Source organism: Myxine glutinosa, chromosome 1 (assembly GCF_964187855.1).
Source record: "Myxine glutinosa chromosome 1, kmMyxGlut1.1, whole genome shotgun sequence".
Classification (NCBI taxonomy): domain Eukaryota; kingdom Metazoa; phylum Chordata; class Myxini; order Myxiniformes; family Myxinidae; genus Myxine; species Myxine glutinosa.
Window position 1 is genome coordinate 164430903 of NC_136261.1, and position 23018 is coordinate 164453920.

General features: G+C 40.7%; 1 protein-coding gene across 3 annotated transcripts in view; it reads right to left on the reverse strand.

Annotated features, from left to right (window-relative positions):
- The window catches only part of LOC137430847 (inactive tyrosine-protein kinase transmembrane receptor ROR1), a 290148-nt gene that overhangs the window by 105072 nt on the left and 162058 nt on the right, over positions 1 to 23018 (reverse strand). For all 3 annotated transcript variants that reach the window (XM_078779503.1, XM_078779501.1, XM_068121624.2), the window contains exons 2-6: positions 12981 to 13112; positions 12313 to 12600; positions 9688 to 9724; positions 5808 to 5935; positions 2078 to 2395 (exon numbers count right to left, since the gene is read on the reverse strand). In XM_078779503.1, the coding sequence (XP_078635629.1) occupies positions 2078 to 2395; positions 5808 to 5935; positions 9688 to 9724; positions 12313 to 12600; positions 12981 to 13112 (903 nt within the window). The remainder of the gene's footprint in view (positions 1 to 2077; positions 2396 to 5807; positions 5936 to 9687; positions 9725 to 12312; positions 12601 to 12980; positions 13113 to 23018) is intronic.

Here is a 23018-nt window from a genome sequence, read left to right on the forward strand (position 1 = left end):
CCTGAGCCAAATCTCAAAATTAAAACTGCTTAATTGAGCTTAGCAACATTTCAAACTGCTAAAAAGTCCTTATTTGCGAAAATATTTTTTACAAAGTTGTGTTTGCAGCTTCGTTGACTGTGAAAAAATACACTGCAGTGACTGCGAACAACACTGGATTGAGATACTGTACGTCACTCAACTACTGCGAGAAAACCACCACCAAATGCATTCATCAAATCTGGTTGCCAGAAACCCAACTCACAACCACAGCAGCAACAGTCCAGCCCTTTCAACACACACAGTGGCACATCCATACATCCATACATCCAACATGTTTCTAAAACCACAAGCTGCATATTACATCAGGACAATGATAACATCAGCCACAAACTACAAGCATCCTTACGAGCACAGCTGCCAATGCCGAAGGACCAGGTGAACAAATTGGACAGAAAGAATGTCATCTATAACATACAATGTGAAGATTGTGAAGCCAATTATGTTGACCAAACATCCAAACGATAAACCACAAGGCTAACCGAACAACCACGTGCTGTAAGGCGACAAGACAGGCTGTCCTTGGTTGCGACACATACACACCAACACACATTCTCATTGAGGCAGACCAGTATCCTTGGCACAGGTCATTAAGGGTGAACCGCGAGATTATCGAGACCTGGAAGTCCTGTGAAAACTCCATCAACCGACACATCGACTTGCATTTCACATGCAAAGCATTACGCAATCGATTAGAACTCCAAAAACAGCAGTCATTTGAATGCAGGGAAGCCCTGTGATTGGTGAAGACTTGTACCAATCCATGATACAAACTGTCTCCAATGGAACTTAACGGTGTCACCACCACACTGTTCTTAACTCCTCTGAGGAAGAAAGCTAGTTTGTTCTAGGAACGTCAGGCTTTAATAACCACCTTTAGAACCACCTTTAGAGGCCATTTTCCCCGCAGAGCAACGGTTGGCCTTTGTCGGGCACCATGGTCCCCTTTTTTGAAGCAATGTTTTATGGCCGGATGCTCTTCCTGCCGACAACCCTGTTAGTCGCCTCTTGTGACACACAATAAATTACCAGTGAACTGGTACTCAATTTGCCGACCTCGGAAGGATGGCAGGCTCAGTCAACCCCCCTGGTGTTAATTCAGCGATTGACCGGGATTCAAACCCAGGATCCGAGGATCCCAAGCCGCACCCTAACCGCTAAGGCACCACCAGGTCTACATATTTGCATTGTCAGATGCTCAGTGTGCTGATTAATTGGTAATTAATAAAGAATTTAAATTATTTTATTGCTCAGTGTACTATCTTTTTCCAATAGGAATCCTGAGCTGCAAATCTTCTGACATGTATATATACACAAAGAATTAAGTTAAGCACCCCCCCCGTTTTTTTACAACCTCGCACGTTACAAGTTTGTTGTCGTCAAAACAGTGTAATATACCCATGATATTGCTATATTTTCTGGAGAAGTGATATTATGGTCACATAAAAACATAACAATCATGCCGTTTTCAATATTTTATTCTGAATAATTTAAGGTGAAATTTTTTGGGAATTTTAGGCATATTTTCACCTCAATTTAAGTATGGAGCTATAGGTCCATCACGGACAGTGTGGATGACGTTTATGTTTTCTAACGTACAGTCATTGTTCTGAGAAGACCTCTAGCGATCTTTGCGTCAATAACGTGTGTAGGACCCACGTGATCGGATCACTGACTCAACCCTACGTCACAGATGCGTGCACTCATCTGCATTTCATCAATGGATAATTGCTAATGTCATACCAATCATTATTTGATCTCACATACCTTAGAATATATGCCAATGTATACATATACACAAAGAATATATATTAGGGGGTGCTTACCTTAATTCGTTGTGTAGGGGTGCTTAACTTAATTCTTTGTGTATATATATATATTGATATAGCTACAACTTGTATTTGGTGAAGAAAGTATTAAGATCAAAATGTATCCTTCATCGTATTTTTAAATGGCTGCTATAAACTACTCCTGATACAGCTAAAAAGACAATCAAACTCATAATAAATACAAATTCTGAAATGTGCTTCCTACGTACGACGATTGATGGGCCGTGTGGCCGGGATTCCAACGCGTACACAGTTCTGCGCTTGTAAACTTCCTGGTGGTGGGAGCTCATCGCAGTTGGGGAGACGCAATGCCATGAGCAGGAAGTGGTTGGAGCGAGCAACAGCATACTCAGCACGGCACAGCTCTGACTCCAGTGCCTCACACTCTTCTCGGCAGAGGTCTCGCGGGCGAGGCACAGGCAGTGTCTCATCACATGATGGGAAGGCATAGTGGCAGAGTGATGGGATGGCAAACCGTGAGCAGCTGTCTGAAAGGTGTGTGGATGTACCAATCATGGTGAGGGCCGCTAAAGCAAAGGGCACAGTTGGTGGGGAAGTGAAGTGTAAAAGAGGGAAAGGGTGTGGGAAGTTTGGATAAAGCTTTGGGTCAAATCAGAAAAAGACCAAATAAAAATCGATTGTATCACCGCTGATCAACATGACGTCTTTTGATAAGGAGATCTATGTGTTGAATCACTGAGAGCACATTACCCAATTATTGACATTATTGGATTATAATTATTTTTTATGTTGTTAGGTTAAATCAATGAAGCTGTAGATCAGCTCAATTATGTTGTAATCCCTCCTGACTCATCATTTCCTGTTGTAAACTGTTTCATTTGGGAAAGATTGGTGAGATACAAATTACTATAACATTGCTTGGCAAAAGCTTGAAATTTTCGTTCCATTTCCATTACAAGCATTATATATATTGTTATATATTGAAATATGTATATATATAAAGTAATGACTTGCGGTTGGGATTAAAATCAAATGAATCCATCTTGAGTTTTCCAACCTTTAATGAGCAAAACAAATAACTGCTCGACGTTTCGATCAGCAACACGGACAACCGTGCATCCACTGATCTTTCTCAAGAGTAAAGAAAAACAATTCTACACCCCCCTTTATATCAAGGAATAAGTGGGGGGAGGGGGGGTGGGGACACTGGAACTGGTTTCATTTAGTTTAACGGTTTTGGTTTGATAGACGGTTTAAATTTGAAGGGGCACGAGTTTGGTTCCAGAATGGCATTGATTGGTGGGTTCGGTGTCCCCCCCCCCCCCCCCCCTTCTTTATAGTGAGAGGAGATGTCTTGCTCGGCCTTGGGCGGTTCTCAGATTATTTTTTTTAGTATTATTGAAACTGTAATCAGGCAGTAGCCTCATGATCCTATCGGAGTCGCAAAAGAGCATGAGATTCTGTATTGGAAGCTTGTCATCAATTTGAGGAGTAAACGAACCAAAGCAAGTTGGAGTGGTAAAGGTTATAAATTATGAAGTTGACAGTCTGAGTTCGACCAATTTCATAGAAAACAGAATTAGTTACCGTGCCTTGGCTGGTCATTGATATGCCAAAGCCAATCTGTCTGACATAGTGACAATAGAAACATGGCCACTGTCGCTTCTTAATTTCACGGATTATACATGTGGAACTTGATAGTCAAAGCCATCATGACATATTCTGATGAACCACAAACGTTTTCAACATTATGGAAAATTAACAACAAATGTAGGATACAACGACAAGTAATTTAAGGCAGTGGCCTCCCATTGACAAAACAAATTATACTCCTTAAATATATCTAATCAGATATTCCTTCATCTTATTAGTCCCCTACCGGTGTACACCGGAGGGGACTACAGGTTTGCACTCCGTCCCTCCGTTTGTCAGTCTGTCCGTCTGTCAGTCCGTCACGCAAAGAACAGTTTTCCGGACTTTTTTTCTAAACTCTTAATGCTAATGATTTCAAACTTGGTACATGGTTTCCTCATGATAAGTTACAGTTCAAGTTCGAACTTCACCACGTTTCGATCATTTTTGACAAAGTTATTGCACTTTGAACTTTGGTAATTTCCCCAACAGTTTTCCGGACGACAGACTGCCGGTAGGGGACATGTATTGCAGCGCAATACTCAGAATGCTTGTTCATCTAAGCTTATTTTTCGTTATATTCAGAAGGGTATCTTTCTGTGCTCCATGGCCTCCAGTAAGTGGATATGTTGTAAGAATGATGTCTGCTCCTCTCAGTAGCATAAGTGATGTCAGCACGAGAATCTTGAGGGTGATAATACATATATAGTAAATTGAATATATATGTAAATATTGCAGAACACAAATCACCTTATTTACACTTACAAAACCCTTCCGTTCTAATATCATTCTTTTATTCAAATTGAAGTATATATTTGAACACTATGGTCTTGACTAGATGACTAATCTTGACTAGATAACACTAAGGTCTAGGTAACGTATTTTATGAACGCACTAGATTACATTTTGCAATCTCTGCATTTTTTAATGACATGATTACAAGTATTTTAATGAATACTCTAATAGGCCATCTCTTATTTAACTATTATGAACCCACATAATGATATTTAGCTTGAGTTCATCTTAGAACCACGATTTTTGCGGAAGGAGTATTTTAAGACTCACTGTAATTTTTGCTCCAAATAGTATGAAATGCAATTCATGTTCTGCCAGTTTTTCTAAAAATATTTTCCACCAAGATCCATTTGAAAAAAGTGGTGAGCTAATGACGTGATGAGGCAATGCAATGAGCCCAGGTTTGAATACCAATCTTTTGATAACTTTGACCATCACAAAATAGAGTCCAATGAACAATAGTATTGTACACCTTCCAAAATAAGAATGTGATTTTAATCCTTCTGGTACTATTTATAGCTTCTTGTCAATTAAATGTCCTTTGACATAGTATGTAGGGAAGAATAATTTAAACAAGTACAGGTACATGCAAAGTACACTGCCCCATGCCAAATAAATAACATATCCTCCAGTGCGTGACATTGCCGGGGCACCCTAGGTGCCCAGCAATGCCGCCGTGCAGCACATAGAGACAGTATTGGGAGGGAGACATGTACAATAATTGATTGATGAATTGCGTAATTAAAAAAACCCAAAAAAAAAACCACCTTTAGAGGCCATTTTTCCCCGCAAAGCGGGGGTTGGCCTTTTTCGGAAACCGTGGTTGTTGTTGTTTTTCGGTCCCCTATTTGAAGCAATGTTTTACGGCCGGATGCCCTTCCTGACGCCAACCCTTTTTGCCGCCTTTAACGACAAACAGGGAATTACCAGTGAACTGGTACTCAATTAGCCGACCTCGGAAGGATGACAGGCTGAGTCAACCCCCCTGGCGTTAATTCAGCGATCGACCGGGATTCGAACCCAGGATCCTTGGATCCTAAGCCGGCACCCTAGCCGCTCGCCCAACACCAGGGTGTTTAATTAAATAAATAAATAATAATCGTAAAATAATTAATTTCTTAATCAATTGGCTAATAACATACTTAAACCACCAGTGTTTCATCCGAATCTGTGACTTTATAAAAATGTATTAAATAAATTACGCAGTGCCTTGAGATGGAATAGGAAAGGAGCGGTGTACAAAAGTTGTACAATTAATAATATCTCAAAGGAAAATAAATGTGTGAATGTTTGATGAAGAAAATGGTTTGGAAACTGTCAGTTGGGGTAGCCATATTTTGGGTCTGGTGACGTGACTTGAGGAACACAAGTTCTGAAATATTGTTTTGGAATAAATAAGGTAATTCGGAAGTAAATTATTAGAAATATAATTTCTTTGCGAATTCCATATAGATGTCAAAATTCATACAAACATTTAATTAATGGTTCAACAAAAGAAAAGTATTAAGAAAGCCAGGATTCCAATGCATAGTGAACTCTTACTGTGGTTACCTGTTATCTGATTCTCTATCTCGCCTTGCTGCTCTAGAGAGTCCACAAAGATGGTTTGGTTGCCAATGAAACGAGCACATGCAATGCCACGGTATGGCTGGCAAAAACCATCCTGTCCCTCCTCATTTCTGTCAGGAGCAGGACAAAGTGAAGGGGAAAGAGACGAGCGAGGTGAGGAGGTTGAATAGCTTGAGAATTCTAAACACTTCACAATGTCTGTTGCCCCAAGCTGACTATTTATGATCTTTTTTTCTCTTCTAAACCTTAAGTGACTTTCCACACCTCTACAGCTGTTTCTAATGTGCACGGCATCTGTTGCTAATACCTCTCCCTTTCTGAAGTTGCAGGGATTGTTTCTTCCCTTAAGTCCAGCCAATTTTAAAGCTTGCATCAACACACGTTTGATGTTGGTTTTGTAATGTTACATCATAATACTGTTTAATATTGCCCACATCATTTCTGCGTCGATGTTACAATCAATATGTAATCCAACTAAAATTTAGGCATGTTAAGTAAAAGTGCTGGTAGAAAGTTCACTTTTCGTTTATCTTCTGCAATGTCCTTCTTTGGTAGTGACGATAACATGGTTCTTGCCTGAACAAAAACTTTCCAAGTTTCAAAAACATGCTTACACTGAAGGTTGAGTGCAGTTTCAAAAGTAGAGAATGGATGGCCTAACATTCAATTTCACTTCACAAATCTAAAAAGTAAAATGTCAGCAAAATCAATTGCAATTTAGTGCTTTGCTTAACATTCTATTATAGCACAGGGAACATTGCCAATGCAGCGTTTGGTTTCAAACAACGCTTGCCTCATTTTTTGGCATTGTACAGTTCCACCATCTTGGTATGCTTCCAAAATTAAATGGGACTTGGGAATGTAAGAGATTGGCACGCAGTGTATCATGCCTCCTCCTCCCTCAATGTAATAAGACAATGCTCGTAATACGAACTTCAACAGCTTTGATTAATAACGTTTAAACCTTCTTTTTTTGGTTTAAAATAACGCTTCCAAAACAAAAATCATCGGTAAGTGCTCATATTACTCATTTCACGATGATCAATCATCCAATGACAAGTTGGCAATACATTCTGATATTGATGAGATTCCTCAATGAGTTATATAATATCAATAATAATATCAATCAATCAATCAATCAATCAATCAATAATCAATCAATCAATAATCAATCAATCAATCAATAATAATAATAATTATAATAATAATATAATTAATTATATTAATAATAATAATAATAATAATAATCAATCAATAATATCAATGAGTTATATTCAAGGTGAATTCTGAGTTGTTAGTTTGTCATTGAATTGGACACTCCATTAGTAATCCTTATATTATTCCCTCATCCTTCGTTGATTAAAAAGGGATATTAATGAAATTTCCCTGTTTTGTTTGAATTGTATGTGCCAAACGTAAGCAACATTTAGGAACTTAAAAAAAATCGCAGATTAAAAACTATACGGGAAGATCTAAAAAGAAATAATTGTAGGAAAACAATCCTGTTAGCAGGAAAATATGATTGCTGAAAAGCGCATATGGCAATGAGAAGGATTCCTAAGCACTCGAGATCAACAAGCATCTGTTAAAAAGCACTCCTTCTTTTCCACCTAAACATTCCATCTGGGAAGGCAACAGCAAACCATCCGGCCTAACCCTTGCCAAGAGACTGATTGGGCAGCACCAACATTCTGTTACGAACATGGTACACTGATGGTGATGATGAAACCTTTCATTCTCTCTTCCATAAGTGATTATGGTGGGAAGCTCTTTAGGCCATCAACAGAAAATTATCCTTACTTGAGCATGTTTTCAATCTGTGCATGTGAGCCACCACCACCTGTTTTATAATTTTTCCCTGTCCCGGAAGTGAGAGTCCAGCATGCTGCTCATGTAAAAGTGAATTCCATTTTTCTTCAACATTTCCAGATGATATATTCCCTCTTTACAAGCACAATATTTTGTTTTTCTTATCATATTTTTGTTTCTATGCCCTCACTCCCAACCTTGACAGTTTGGACAGCAAAATATCAAATTATTATGTGTTCTGAGTTGGCTCAATGAGCTGAATTTCTGTGTTCTCATTTTGTGACTGCGAATCCTGATCCTGCTGAGGCGGTAGTGACAAGCCACCCAATGAATTCCTTGCTTCAATGACTGCTGCTTTGGCATCCTCCACTATTCATTTAAGGGTAAGGTGCATTGGATGGAATGACTGTCCGTCATAGAATTGTCAAAATTACAGACCACATTAACCTCAATCAACAATGTAGTAAACTCATTGTAGTAACCTTTTGTCATTCCTAAATGTCAGAAGGATGAATGCAAGCAATGTTAATTTGACATCTCAAATTTTCAAAATAAAGAGAAACAGCAAGACTTGTGCAATTATTGTAAAACCGGATAAATCGAATTACATGCTCCCTTCATTCTGCACAAGTTCTCTATGCACGGTTTCACAGCTGCAGTTATTTTTTTTATACCAAAATGGCGCTCTATACGGTGCGTGTTTCGATGTTGTATGGGTCGCGCTGCAGGTCTGCACAGTCTACACACCAAATTCAAATCCACATGACACTCAGAAAGTGACTCAGGGAGTGAGACAGGTGTTTGACACTCGTGGCTCACTCGGTCCACTCCACTCTCTTTGCAAACATGTAAAGTGCCACTGATATGTAAACATGTTTGTAAATAATGTCTAAACAAGCCCATTGTCTTCACATTTGGATAAAAACTGGTGGCTTTAATGATATAATGAAGCTGGTTTGTACAAATTTTCTGTCTTTATTGGTGAAATTTGGAGCTTCATGGATGTTGATATTGGTTCCAGGAGGATCTGGAACGTAACCTCCCTTTTCCCGATGAATTAATACTTCGCGGAACACAGATTTGCTCTGCACTATGGTTTCTGAGAAAGCAATCCCCATGCAGAGTGAGGGCAAGGTGTAGTCTTTAAATTTCATGATGTCAAATGAACCTCAAAAAGTACAATTTTGAGCTAATTGATGGAAGTACCAAAAATAATTCCATAACGATTATATTTCGTTGTTATTATTAGACTTCCAAGCCAACAGGCCCTATTGTTCTTGTTAGGATTATTATTATAGTTCCGCTGATATTTGTGTAACGACTTTTGAAAAAACTGTTACAGCTGGGTAGGCCAATTTGCGCATTTCTAAAGCTTCAATTTTTAAAGCAATCCCATGTACCTTGGTCCTAAGCGATTGTTTTTGAATTTTATCCTGTATCGGTGGCCATCTTGGATTTTGTCCCAAACATAAAACAATCTTCTTCTCGACAACTACTACACTGATCACCATGAAAGTTGCACACAGCTTAAGCACCCTTTGTTACTACTGAAGCATGAGTTTGAAGGTCCAAAAACTCTGGAAGCATGTCCTGTTAAAATAGTCACATCTCTGAAGGCCATGAGTTAGGCTTTGCTGTGATATGTGGATTGATGATTGAGGTTTCATATTTCACAATTCGATGACTATAAATAGTCTTCAAAAATTTATCTTAATTGAAGTGGATAATATGACTGAATGGCCCTTTGTCTAAGTTTTGCTACAATGTATGGATTGTCAAGGGAAGGGATGCTCTATGTATTTTCTCCCCCTGACGATGGACCGGAGTGAGCTCCATTTACTCAGAAAATGGAGTTCCATGTGGGTGGCAGATTTGAACTGCCAAATTGGATGAGCCGACACTGCTCGAAGTTCTAGTTATCATTATTATTATTATTATTATTATTATTATTATTATCATTATCGTTATTATTGCTGCAAAATTGAAATTGCTCAGTTTCCAAAAACATTCCTAGACAACTGGCCTCATTTAATGGCTTTAATGAAATACTCACTGGCCACCCTTCCCAGTGCTATGGGTTGGTGCAGGACCTGCAGAGATAATGCAAAGAGAAAAAAATCAGTAACAAAAATCCTTATCATCTTCTTTGGTTGCTTTTAATATTTCAGACAGCTATCACAGTGAGAAACAAAGACAATAAAATTCGAGTTAAATATTTATTTTTATGTTGGCAGTTTGACAGGATGGCACAGAGGTAGGACAGCTGCTTTTGAGCTGTTTAGTCTCGGTTAAATTTTCCACATGACTATAAACTGTGGGCAGATAGGGAGTTGCATAAAAAGTATACCATCTGTCAGGTGGGACATTAATCTTGAGGTGAGCAGTTCTGGTTAACAAAAATAAGGGACACTTAGGCAGGATCAAAGGGGGCTGCCGTAGACACATTTGCTGGGTGAGCAAATTGGTCAGCGCCCATTTTGTGGATCAGGGGGGCAAACTCACATGAAGCTATGAAGTTTTAAGTATCGAAATAATCTGTGAGATTTTAAGTATCTAAGTAAGATATGAAATTTTAAGTAAGAGGATTAATATTAATCGGACTTGTGGGCATAATGTTGGAGTTTTTGCACTAAGTTTGGGAGGTCAGTTGTTCAAACCCTGGCTGAGTAACACCAAAGACTAAAAATGCAACATGCTGCTTTCTTGCTTGACGTTCAGCATTTAAAGGATAGTTCACGGTTATCCAATATTACCCGATATAGCTTCTAATGTATGCTAAGGTGCCACTCTGTATGTACAGGCCAGCTGTGTCATCGTAGATGGCATCATGAAAGACAAATGGCGTTCTGAGAAGGTATGAAACAGGATGCAGATAACTTTGGTATAAAAATGGAACGATCCTGTAAAATATGGGATGGCCGCTCAGTGTGATTAAGCTGGGGTCTCGTATAGCGGCATTGATTGTTGGTTTACATTGAAGATATTGTTGCACACCAGGTTTTGAGTGGTTTAGCCAAGGTTGGAGTCTCAGTCCAGCTATAAACCTCCATCCAATTGTTTCACATGCAGGGCGAGTCATCAATGTGTGTGCCGTCTCTCAGATTGATGCCAAACTAGACATCTCATTTACTAGCATTAGTTGACAGATGTTATAGATCACACGTGTCTTTCATGAAGAGTGTGCAAGCTATTGTCGACATCCTGCCCAAATTCCATAGTTCTGTTATAACCTACCAGTGGACTTTGTATCGACACCGCTCCACCCCTTCTACAACCCAGCAAATTATACTACTCACAGCCATGTTCTGCATACAGAAGAAGAAGAAGAAGTTCCTGTGTCCTTCACTATGAGTATAAGAGTACACTGGCACCCTGGCCAGATTCCAAATGATTGTCCGAATTAACTCTACAAAGTCCAACTCCTAGATTGGATCTCTGCGATGCCATCACATATTATAGACGGATGTTTCAAGGTAGAGCCCAAAACTTGGCCAGCATAGGTAACATGTTTGCATAAAAATAAATTTCAATTTTTCTTATTTGAGCATTTATGTGAAACCACTCCTCCTCTTCGCCAAGGACACTGTGGGAACTTTCATGTCCACCAACAAATTCTGACAGATGGGATGACCAGTTTAACATCCATTTGCAGGATAACACACACATTGACGGATCTCCCTCTCTATGAAAGACGAGGATGACAGTTTATAGCTGGGTAGGGATTCAAACCCAGGCTGGAGAGCTCAGAGAGTATCCATAATTTATCTTTTAGCTATCCTTCGAGCACAAGAAGAATGAATCCATAATCTTTTTTAAATTGCATTTTACAAAAGTGTGTATGTGTGTTTATATATATATATATATATACATATATATAAGTTTTTGTTTGTTTGTTTGTTTGTTTGTCTGCACGTGCTAATCTCCTGAACGGTGAAAGATAGGAGGAAACCTCTAATACAAAAAATGTCGGGACTGGCCCCATGAGGGTTATAGGCTAGGTGGCGAGGCCGGTAGAGGCCCGGCGAGGCCGGGCTGGGCCCATTTCGCAATTAAAAGCTGAGCGGAATTATAGTAGTCAATCTTCTCCGGCCATGAATAAAAGCTGAATTATAGTAGTAAATGCATTCAAAAAGAACCAAAAATGTCGGGACGGGCCCCTGGAAGGTTATAGGCTAGGTGGTGAGGCCGGTTGAGGCCGCTTCGGCCTGGGCTGGGCCCATTTCACAATTAAAAGCTGAGTTGAATTATAGTAGTCGATCTTCTACGGCCGCGAGTAAAAGCTGAATTCTAGTAGTAAATTCATTCAAAAAGAACCAAAAATGTCGGGACAGGCCCCGGGAAGGTTATAGGCGAGGTGGCGAGGCCGGTCGAGGCCACTTCAGCCGGGCTGTGCCCATTTTACAATTAAAAGCTGAGCTGAATTATAGTACTCAATCTTCTATGGCCGCGAGTAAAAGCTGAATTATAGTAGTCAATCTTCTATGGCCGCGAGTAAAAGCTGAATTATAGTAGTAAATTCATTCAAAAAGAACCCGGGCAACGCCGGGTGCTTTCGGCTAGTGTAATATAAAACATATAATCAATAGAGAGTAAACATGAAGAAATTATAGAAGCCAATGTAACACAGAAAATGCATGGCATTTGAAGAGAGTAAAATATACCAAAATTTTTTTTTTACCAAACTTTACGAAGAGCACCCCCGTGGTGGTGACAGAGCGACCACCATTAGATGCAACACATTGGAAGTAGCCAGTGTCTGTTGTGTGCAGGTTCTGGATCCGCAGGCGAGAGCCGGCATCTGTTCGTCTGACTGAGACTCGCTTTGGTTCTTGAAGAACTGGAGCATCATTTTTAAGCCAACGGAATGTAGGTGGTGGGAAACCAGCTACACGACAGTGCAGCATTGCTGTGCGGCCAAGAGTGCTTGTTATGTTGTTCATGGGCTCAAGCAGGCGAATAAAATAACCTGTTGAGTTGCAAGGTGGAATGGAAGAGCGGCAGAGAGAATGGTTGCTAAGGTGATGAAAAGTATGTTGTGAGAAACTATGGGTGTGAAATATGTATTTGAGTTGTTAAAATGGACGTGCAGAAAACTCATGGGACAACACACTCAAATTTATCTCAAAATGACCTCATACTAAAATGGCTCATGCTACTTCGCAGTCGGCTGAGATTTTACACCACTGTTCTTGCAACTTGTTTGAAAAAAATAACATAGAGAGCAGGAAAAAGGTAAATAAATTATGGGTAAAATTGTATGATGTGAATGCACAAAAAAGTGAGATGACCTTGAGTACGATGAAAACATAGCCATTGCTAACTTTTCCACACCAAAATCCATCTTACCAGGGTTGCTGGTTGTCGTTTCACCAGTGATGGTGGAAATGTTGTTCGGTTCGATTTCCTCCTCTCCCACCATCACAGGCCGTTGTTCTACTTCCCGATCAACTTCTTGTGGTTCTGAATTTTCATCATGGTCTGCAGAGAGATGGTAATAGTAGTTGAAGAAGACGATAGCAAAACCAGCGTCAGCGTTAATACAAAAGATCAGCTTTTCAGGGATTTCAAAACATAACAAAGCATTAGTTTTGCAAACTTTCCAAAAATAAGTCCACTCATATCTTGCAATAAAATTACCACAAGAGGCCATTACTGCGGGCAATAGTATCAACAGGCTCAATGATTTAGCCTGTAGTTTTATTTTTGCAAAAAACATTTTGTTCAACGATATAATTGAACGTCCTCAAAATGCAGGCACCTGAACCTAATAATTACGACTAAAACGCCAAATGTGCATGACTCAGAGTCATTATCCTGCAAACGCATTCAATGTAGCAAAGACAGTCCAAAAACCAGTCCTATTCTCTGCTTCTCAGTGATGAAAACATTCCGTTTCAGTTTTTCTTGCGCAAATGTGGCCTATAGCAAACACACGCCAGTAAAACTCTGACCATGACAACAGAAAGCGATTTACATCATGGGTGTATCAGGCAAGCTGAACATATGATGCAATGACTCTTTTTTTCCTCACTCTGATTCAAGCGACTGCCAAAATCACCAAAATAAATAAATAAAAGGATCCCTTCACAACCATTAAAAGAGGAAAATGCAGGCCACCAGTCATTAACAATAATCCATTAATACCCCTGGCCAAGAGAGCAGGCCTCAAAGACAAGAGGATGAAAGGCTTCAAGGCCTGTGATACATTTTTCTAAAATGGCAAGTGTGGTTAAGAAGCAGCTGTCTTCTCTCAAAGAAAGCATTTTAGGCAATCTGGCAGACTATTGGTCATTTTGGTTTCTGGCTATGATCCCGCTATTGAGAGATGTAAGAGCTCTCTAATGTCGACGTGAGTTATTGTAAGAATAACGCGTCTGGATAACCAATGGGAAAATAATTGCATGTACGAGCAGTGTACGAACTCTCAGAATTTGGAAAAATATGCTCACTTGCATTCTGTTGGTTAAATTATTGTCCACAAACTGATTTAACAATAAGATAGTTAAATTTTTCCTCTATGTGTATATAATATATATATATTTTATATATTATATAATGTGTATGGGAATAAACAAACGCGCACACACACAAACACACATATATATTGTTACGTTTGTGGGGGTAGGCATGAAATACCTTAGGAAAGTTCAGAATGTGTAGGTTTTAGTGTGGACTGTGTGACACGAAGAAGAAGAAGGCATCTCGTACATAAGCAGGGTAAATGTTCAGGTTAAGAGTGTTTGCATGTCGCCATAAGGGGCGTGGCTTTTGTGTTAATTAGTTCTCGGGCGTAAGATTAATAAACCCCAGTGTGTAGTTGGCCCCTTGTGATTTTTCCCGAATGTTCTGATAAAATTCAGCCAGGTGATGGCTCCATTAGCCAACCATGCCGCCAGGTCTGACAGAAACAATATTTGCCGACCAACAAGTAAACCCCGACATCATCCAATCAGTGACTAGACTCTGCCCCCCGAAGACTTGTGATGGGCAGACCACATCCCGAGCTTCGTGATTGGTCTGAGTGATGGATGATGGAATAGTGCTCAGTGATTGGACAGTGTGTGACGTCATCGTCAAACATTTGAGAGCTGAAGGGAAAAGGCGCCGTCTCGCCAACCTGATTGCTCTTCTGATCCTGGGCTTCATAGCGGACAGTCGTGTTTGCCGCTCTCTCCTTTGTTCTGGCTTGGTCGCGGGAGGTGGCGCATCTTTGGCTCATGTACACTTGTGGGGAAGAGACTGAACAAGAGAGGTTCGGGGCAGTCGGCATCGGGAGAAGTTCCTCACGTTGGGACATCGAGGAGTGCGACTCTGCGTCATTTTTGTGTGCTTCCCACACGGCGGTTTGGAGTCGATGAACATCTACAAGCCCTCGGTTGAACTGCAAAGCTGAGTGCCGGCCGATTACCAAACCATTATATTTTCTTTTATGTCTCCCTGTGTCTGCAATTGAGTCCGCATGGAGGGTCGCCTCATCTTAGCCTGTTATTATTAGTTTTTACCTCAACATTTTTATTGTCTTTGCATTTATTTCCATTAAATCATTATTTGTTGATTTTCAATTTCTTGTCCTGTTTGTTTCTTTGTTCTGTGGGTTCGGATTAACCCCGTGTGCTCCCGATCAGGTAAGGCTTCGGGCTTTCCTGCTGGGGCAAAAATTTTCGTCCCTGCATGTCGGCGCAATTGTGCATGACGCAACAGGGAAAACATGCAACCAAGATCGCTTTTCGTAAAATAATATTTTTCGTAACTGTATTGGAAAATTGACTTGTTTTGAAGCCGAGTTTTATTCTATCCCCGTGTACAGTACACACCCCCAACTTTTGACTTTTTTTTCTGATAAAAAAGTGTGTCTTATACACCGGTATATATATGTATGTACAGTGAAACCTTGACTTACGAGTGCACCAACTTTCGAGTTTTCCGAGATACGAGCCGTCGCTCGGTCGGTTTTTTGCTTTGTGATGCGAGCCGAGATCTGAGTTACGAGCGAGCGAGCTTGGATATAAAACACGTAATCGTCGAAAAACATGAGCGAGGTGTGCGTGTTGTCGACTTGGCGAGGCAGTACGATCGTAGTACTTCTACGATATGTACGATTTTGAAGCAGAAGGAGTCGATAAAGGCTATAACGCCAGCCAAGGGCGTTAAGATTATTTCAAAGCTCCGGACCTCTGTCCATGAAGAGATGGAGAAGTTGTTGTTTGTGTGGTTGACGGAGAAGCAGCTCGCAGGAGATACCGTGACCGAGAGCATCATCTGTGAGAAGGCACGAGACATTTACGGGGATTTGGTGCAGCAGACGGTGGGAACATCAACGGACGAGGCATCGGAAGAGTCATTCAAAGCCAGTCGGGGATGGTTTGATAATTTTAAGAAGAGGACTGGCATTCACTCCGTCGTCGGGCATGGTGAGGCAGCAAGCTCGGATGTGAAGGCAGCTGAAGATTTTATTATAACTTTTGCCGAACTGATAGAAGCCGAAGGATACATCCCCCAGCAAATCTTCAACTGTGACGAGACAGGGCTCTTCTGGAAAAAGATGCCGAGGAGGACGTATATAACGGCAGAGGAGAAGAGCATGCCAGGCCACAACTTGTTCAGAGTGCCGGCGATAGCTCGCCTTCTCTTTGTGGAAGACACGGTGAGATCCTTCACATCCAACAACTAATGGGACGCAAACGGGGCGCCCAGTTTAGCGGTACACACATTGATGAATCACCCTGCCTGTGAAACACCGACATGACAGGTTATAGCTGGGTCGGGATTCAAACCCAGGCTGGACAGTTTAGAGTAAAGTGTGCGTACCTCCAGTCCAGGCCATCCTGCCAACTTGTATGCTGCATACAGGTGAAATATAAAGCGATATTTATTTATATATATATATTTATATATATATAGAGATATTTATATATATATATTTCAAAAAAAATTGGTGTGGTTTTTGGGGGGCTGGAACGGATTAATAGCATTTCAATTCATTTTAATGGGGAAATTTAATTTGAGAAACGAGCAAATTGAGTTACGAGCTCGGTCACAGAACGAATTAAACTCGTAAGTCAAGGTTTCACTGTATATATATATATATATATATATATATATATATATATATATATATATATATATATATATATATATACATACACACACACACGACCGGTAAAAAGTTTTGAACACCTCAATTTTTCTAGTTTTTATTCAAATTTAAGCAATTCAAGTCCAGTGAATAACATGAAATGGTACAAAGGTAAGCAGTAAACTTCTCGAGGTTAAAAAAAAAAGTTTAGGTTAGCAAAAATGGGAAAATAATGTAAATTGCACAGTTATATTGTAAAAAAAAAAGGCCTTCTTCAGGGAACAAGTAATGGGTCAACAACTTACAGCTGTTCTGCAGCAATGAAAGTAAATTAAGCCTTGAAAGTTGATGCAAACAATTCCTACAGGTGTCCCAACCTCTGCTGATTACTTGATTACAAACCCCCTGTCTGTATAAAAGCAGTATTGGAACAGACTGTTATTACACCCTCTGAAGCATTATTTGGACAATATTGCACTGCAGGAAGTAGTATATTGCGATCATAATGGTGAGAAAAAGGCAATTAACAAAGGAAGACAGACAGACCATTATAACCCTTAAAAGTGTAGGCCTTTCCTTCAGAGAAATTGCAAAGAAAGCCAAGGTGTCAGTGAGTACAGTTTCCTACACGATCAAAAGGCACTTGGAAACTGGAGGAAACTGACAGGAAGAGGTCTGGCAGACCCAAAGCCACAACAGAATCAGAAGACAAGTTTCTGAGAGTCAACAGCTTGCGTGATAGGCTGCTCGCTGGACAACAGCTTCAAGCACAGCTTAACACTGGTCGAAGAAAGCAAATCTCAGTTTCAACTGTGAAGAGAAGACTTCGAGCTGCAGGTTTGACAGGTCGAGTGGCCGTAAGAAAGCCATTGCTACGATGGAAAAATAAGAAAAAGAGGCTTGCCTGGGTCATGAAGCACCGCCAGTGGATTACTGAAGACTGGAAGAAGGTCTTCTGGACCGATGAATCAAAATTTGAAATCTTTGGTTCATCACGCAGGGTTTTTGTATGCCGTCGAGTAGGCGAAAGGATGGTTCCTCAGTGTGTGACACCAACTGTCAAACATGGAGGAGGAAGTGTGATGGTCTGGGGCTCTTTTGCTGGATCCAAAGTCGGTGACTTGCACAGAGTGACTGGCACCCTGAACAAAAAAGGGCGACCACAGCATTTTGTAGCGCCATGCAATACCCTCTGGTATACGCTGAGTTGGTCAGGGGTTCATCCCACAGCAAGATAATAACCAGAAACACACCTCCAGGCTATGTCAAAACTACCTTCGAGGAAAAGAACAAGACGGTAGGCTTCAACTCATGGCCAGCACAGTCTCCAGACTTAAACCCCATCGAGATGGTTGAACTGTCGAGTTGGGATGAACTGGACAGAAGGGTGACAGCAAAGCAACCAAAAAGTGCAACACATTTGTGGGAACTTCTGCAACAGTGTTGGGAAGAACTTCCCGAACAATATTTGATTTCCATTGCAGAAAGAATGCCACGAGTGAGTTCGGAGGTTATATCTGCAAAAGGTGGCTACCTTGCCAGGTCAAAAAATTAAATGAAATTTTGTTAAACAAAATGATTCTATGATTTATTTTTTATCTCCAATTGTTTATTTGTTCTATGCTTAATTTCAGAGTACATTGAGACATTAAACTGCATAAATTTCAAAAAAGAAAAATGGTAAAATTGAGGTGTTCTGAAACTTTTGACCGGTAGTGTATTTTCATATATATATATGTATATATATATATATATATATATATATATATATATATATATATATATATATATATATATATATATATATATATATATATATATATATATACTAGCAGAGGTACCCGGCTTTGCACGGGAGTGGGAGGAGGAGGGGAGGGGGAAGAGGAGGGGAGGGGAACGGGGGGGAGGGGGGAGGGGGAAGGCGGGGGAGGAGGAGGGGAGGGGGAAGAGGAGGGGAGGGGAATGGGGGGGAGGGGGAAGGGGGGGAGGGGGGAGGGGAAGGGGGGAGGGAAGGGGGGAAGGGGGGGGAGGGGGGGAGAGGGGAAGGGGGGGGAGGGAAGGGGTGCGGGGGTGCCCAGGGGAAGAAGGGCCCCTCCCCCTCCCCCCTCCCCCCCCTTTCCCCTCCCCCCCACTTTCCCCTCCCCCCCTCCCCCTCCCCCCTTCCCCCCTCCCCCCTCCCCCTTCCCCCCTCCCCCCTCCCCCCCCTCCCATCCCCTTCCCCCCTCGTTCCCCTCCCCTTCTCTTCCCCCTCCCCTCCTCCTCCCCCTTCACACCAGGGGGGTTGACTCAGCCTGTCATCCCACCGAGGTCGGAAGTCGGAACTCATTGTCGTCAAATAAATGTAGCCTGTATGTTTCACTCTTTGTCACATGCCGTTGGTCCCATGTCAATCGGATGAAGTTGAAAAATTAACGTTACGAAGGTTCTCTGGGACGTACTGATTCCGAATAATGAAGTTGAAAAATTAACGTTCCGAAATACGCTAATTACGCTAACAGAAGCGCTGGAGGGAGCACTGCGCTCCCTCACTTAGATTCCCTCCCTCTTCTGCTAGCGCTAATTACGCGTAACACACTAATTTTAAAACCCGAAGTTTTTTTAATTTTAAGGTGTGCTGTAGTCAGAAGCGCTAGAAGCGCTGCGCTCCCTCCCTTCGAATCCCTCTCTCTTCTGCTAGTGCTAATTATGCGTAATACGCTAATTTTAAAACCCGAAATTTTTTAAATTTTATGTCTCCGTGACATTCCTGGGACCATCCCGAGTCGAACAGTACTTGCCGCTCGCAAATCCGTCCACGGGTTCTCGAGATCTTAGAGATTGTAGACACATACATACATAGACACATACATAGATCAGGATACAGACACAGAGGCCAACTCTACTTTATATATATAGAGGTACCCGGCTTTGCACGGGAGTGGGTTACTTTGGGCCAGTGGGTTACTTTACATTAATGAGTAAATGTTTTTAACTCACCTGTTATTTGGGTTGTAGGCGTGTCGACACCAGAAATTTGCAGAATCTATAATTATGCAAAGTAAAACACACTTAAAAACTTGAGATTAGATGGACGGTAGTGAGTTTGTACGCGGCTTTTTAAATTATGCAAATTAAAACAAACGTGACACTGGTAGACGTTAGTCTGTGGTTGTCGACACCAGAAATTGGCAGAATCTATAATTATGCAAAGTAAGACACACTTTAAAACTTGATATGAGATAGACGGCAGACTCTTGGTTTTTAGAAGCTAATTAGCTGCATTATGATCGGATGTCATAACGCCTAACGGCGGCATAATTTTTTTGTTTCAAGCCAAATAAACATGAAAACAATAAGAAAATGACAAAACAATAACTTTAATAAAACACTCAACGGGATCTGTCCCAAAAATTGTGCGGGAAAGGACGTGATAAAAGCGAAAAATAAATGTCAGAGGGGTGATTCGAACCCCGGACTCTGAAAAGATAAGGCGTCATGCTAACAGCTCGACCACTTCGACCCGTCATTTCCGGAAAGCTATTTGTGAGAGTGACTTGAAACGAAAGATTATTTTACGCGCTGCTGAAAGGTATTTATGCGTTATTATTTATTCGCTAGCAAGTGATTATAAATGTTTATGTCTCCGTGACATTCCTGGGACCATCCCGAGTCGAACAGTACTTTCCGCTCGCAAATCCGTCCACGGGTTCTCGAGATCTTAGAGATTGTAGACCCGAAGTTTTTTTAATTTTAAGGTGTGCTGTAGTCAGAAGCGCTAGAAGCGCTGCGCTCCCCTCCCTTCGAATCCCTCTCTCTTCTGCTAGTGCTAATAATACGCTAATTTTAAAACCCGAAATTTTTTAAATGTTTATGTCTCCGTGACATTCCTGGGACCATCCCGAGTCGAACAGTACTTTCCGCTCGCAAATCCGTCCACGGGTTCTCGAGATCTTAGAGATCATACATAGATCAGGATACAGACACAGAGGCCAACTCTACTTTATATATATATATATATATATATATATATATATATATATATATATATATATATATATATATATATATATATATATATATGTATGTATATATATATATATGTATGTATGTATATATATATATATGTATATATATATGTATATATATATATATATATATATATATATATATATATATATATATATATATATATATATATATATATATATATGTATATATATATATATATATATATACAGTCACGTGAAAAAGTAAGTACACCCCATGTAAAGTTTTGACTTTATCAACATACAGCTATTTGATCTTCATTTCAACAATATTGATAGATAAAGGTGATATAAAATAACAAATATCATGAAACATTTACATTTTGTAGTCCATTGTATAATTTAAATGAACATAAATGCAAATTTTGCATGTGGAAAAAGTAAGTACACCCTTGGCTCTAATAGGTGGTATTTCTCCCTTTGGCAGAAACAACCTCAAGTAGACGTTTCTCATAACTGTCTACCAGTCTCTGACATCGACTGGGAGAAATTTTTGCCCACTCCTCTGTGCAGAATTCTTTCAGCTGTGCGATGTTTGAGGGGTTTCTTGCATGCACAGCTCGTTTCAAATCCCCCCACAACATCTCGATGGGATTTAGATCCGGGCTTTGACTTGGCCATTCCAGAACCCTCCATTTCTTTCTTTTCAGCCATGCCTTGGTGGATTTACTGGTATGTTTAGGGTCATTGTCATGTTGCAAGGTCCACCTTCGGTTGAGCTTCAACTTTCCGAAAGATGGGCTCACATTGTACTCAAGCACCCTCTGGTACAATGAAGAATTCATAGTGGATTCTATGATGGTGAGCTGCCCAGGCCCTGATGCAGCAAAGCTGCCCCAAACCATAATATTTCCTCCACCATGCTTTACAGTTGGTATCAGGTTCTTGTGGTCAAATGCTGTCTTTGGTTTTCGCCAAACATGTCTTCTGGTACTGTGGCCAAATAGCTCTACCTTTGACTCATCTGTCCAGAGCACATTGTTCCAGAAGTGCTGGTCTTTGCCTTGATGTTCTTTGGCAAACTTTAGTCTTGCCCTGATGTTCTTTCTGGACAACAAAGGTTTCCTCCTGGCACACCTCCCATGTAGATCAAATTTGTGCAGCCTCTTTCTAATGGTAGACTCGTGCACTTTGACATCAACAGTGGCAAGCGCTACCTGTAGGTCACGTGATGACATTCTGGGGTTCTTAGAGACTTCTTTCAGCATCTTGCGGTCTGCTCTTGGGCTGAACTTGCTGGGGCGGCCTGGCCTGAACAAAAGTGGGCAGTTGTTTGGAATCTTCTCCACTTGTAGATGATCTTCCGGACAGTCGAATGATTGATTTCAAATTGTTTGGAGATATTTTTAAATCCCTTCGCAGACTCGTAGGCATCTATAACCTTCTTTCTGAAGGCCTTAGAGAGCTCTTTTGATCTTGGCCTGGTGACGCCGCACACTTCAACAACAAAGAGCAAACCAAACTAAATGTCTGAGGTTTAAATAAGACAGGTTCCTCCAAGATCCTCTCTTACGATGTTCTAATCATTTGCACCTGACCTAGTGCACCTGATTCTAATTTTAGGTATTTGAAGTAGTGATAAATGTCGGGGTGTTCTGACTTTTTCCACATGCGAAATTTGCATTTATGTTTATTGAAATTATACAATGGACTACAAAATGTAAATGTTTCATGATATTTGTTATATTATATCACATTCATCTATAAATATTGTTGAAATGAAGATCAAATAGCTGTATGTTGAAATATGTTGAAAAAGTCAAAACTTTACATGGGGTGTACTTACTTTTTCACATGACTGTAGATATAGATATAGATATATATGTGTATATACGTGCTATGGGTAGGAAGCGCTCTGAAGAGTAGAGGAAGATACTGACATCACGCTTTGCTCCGGCACGTCTTGTCAGGTACCCAAAAACTAAGAGTCAGCACACACAAGTCATGGATGGAGGCAATGTTGGCAAACTCTTTGTAGGTGGACTGAACTTCAAAACAAGGGAAGTTGTTCTGGACTCTGTCTTCGGCAATTATGGACCGCTCTTGGAAGTGCTGCTGATAAAAGACAGGGAGACGCAAAATTTAAGATGGTTTGGCTTTGTCACATTTGAAAACACAAAGGATGCCAAAGATGCAGAAAAGGATTTGGATGGCAAGGATTTGGATGGTCGGACCATAACAGTAGAGAAGGCAGGCCATAGGCGTCGAGGGGGCCACAGAAGAGGAAAACGTGGAGGTAGTTTCAGGGGTGGCTATGGCTCCCAGAGTTACGGCAGCTCCCGA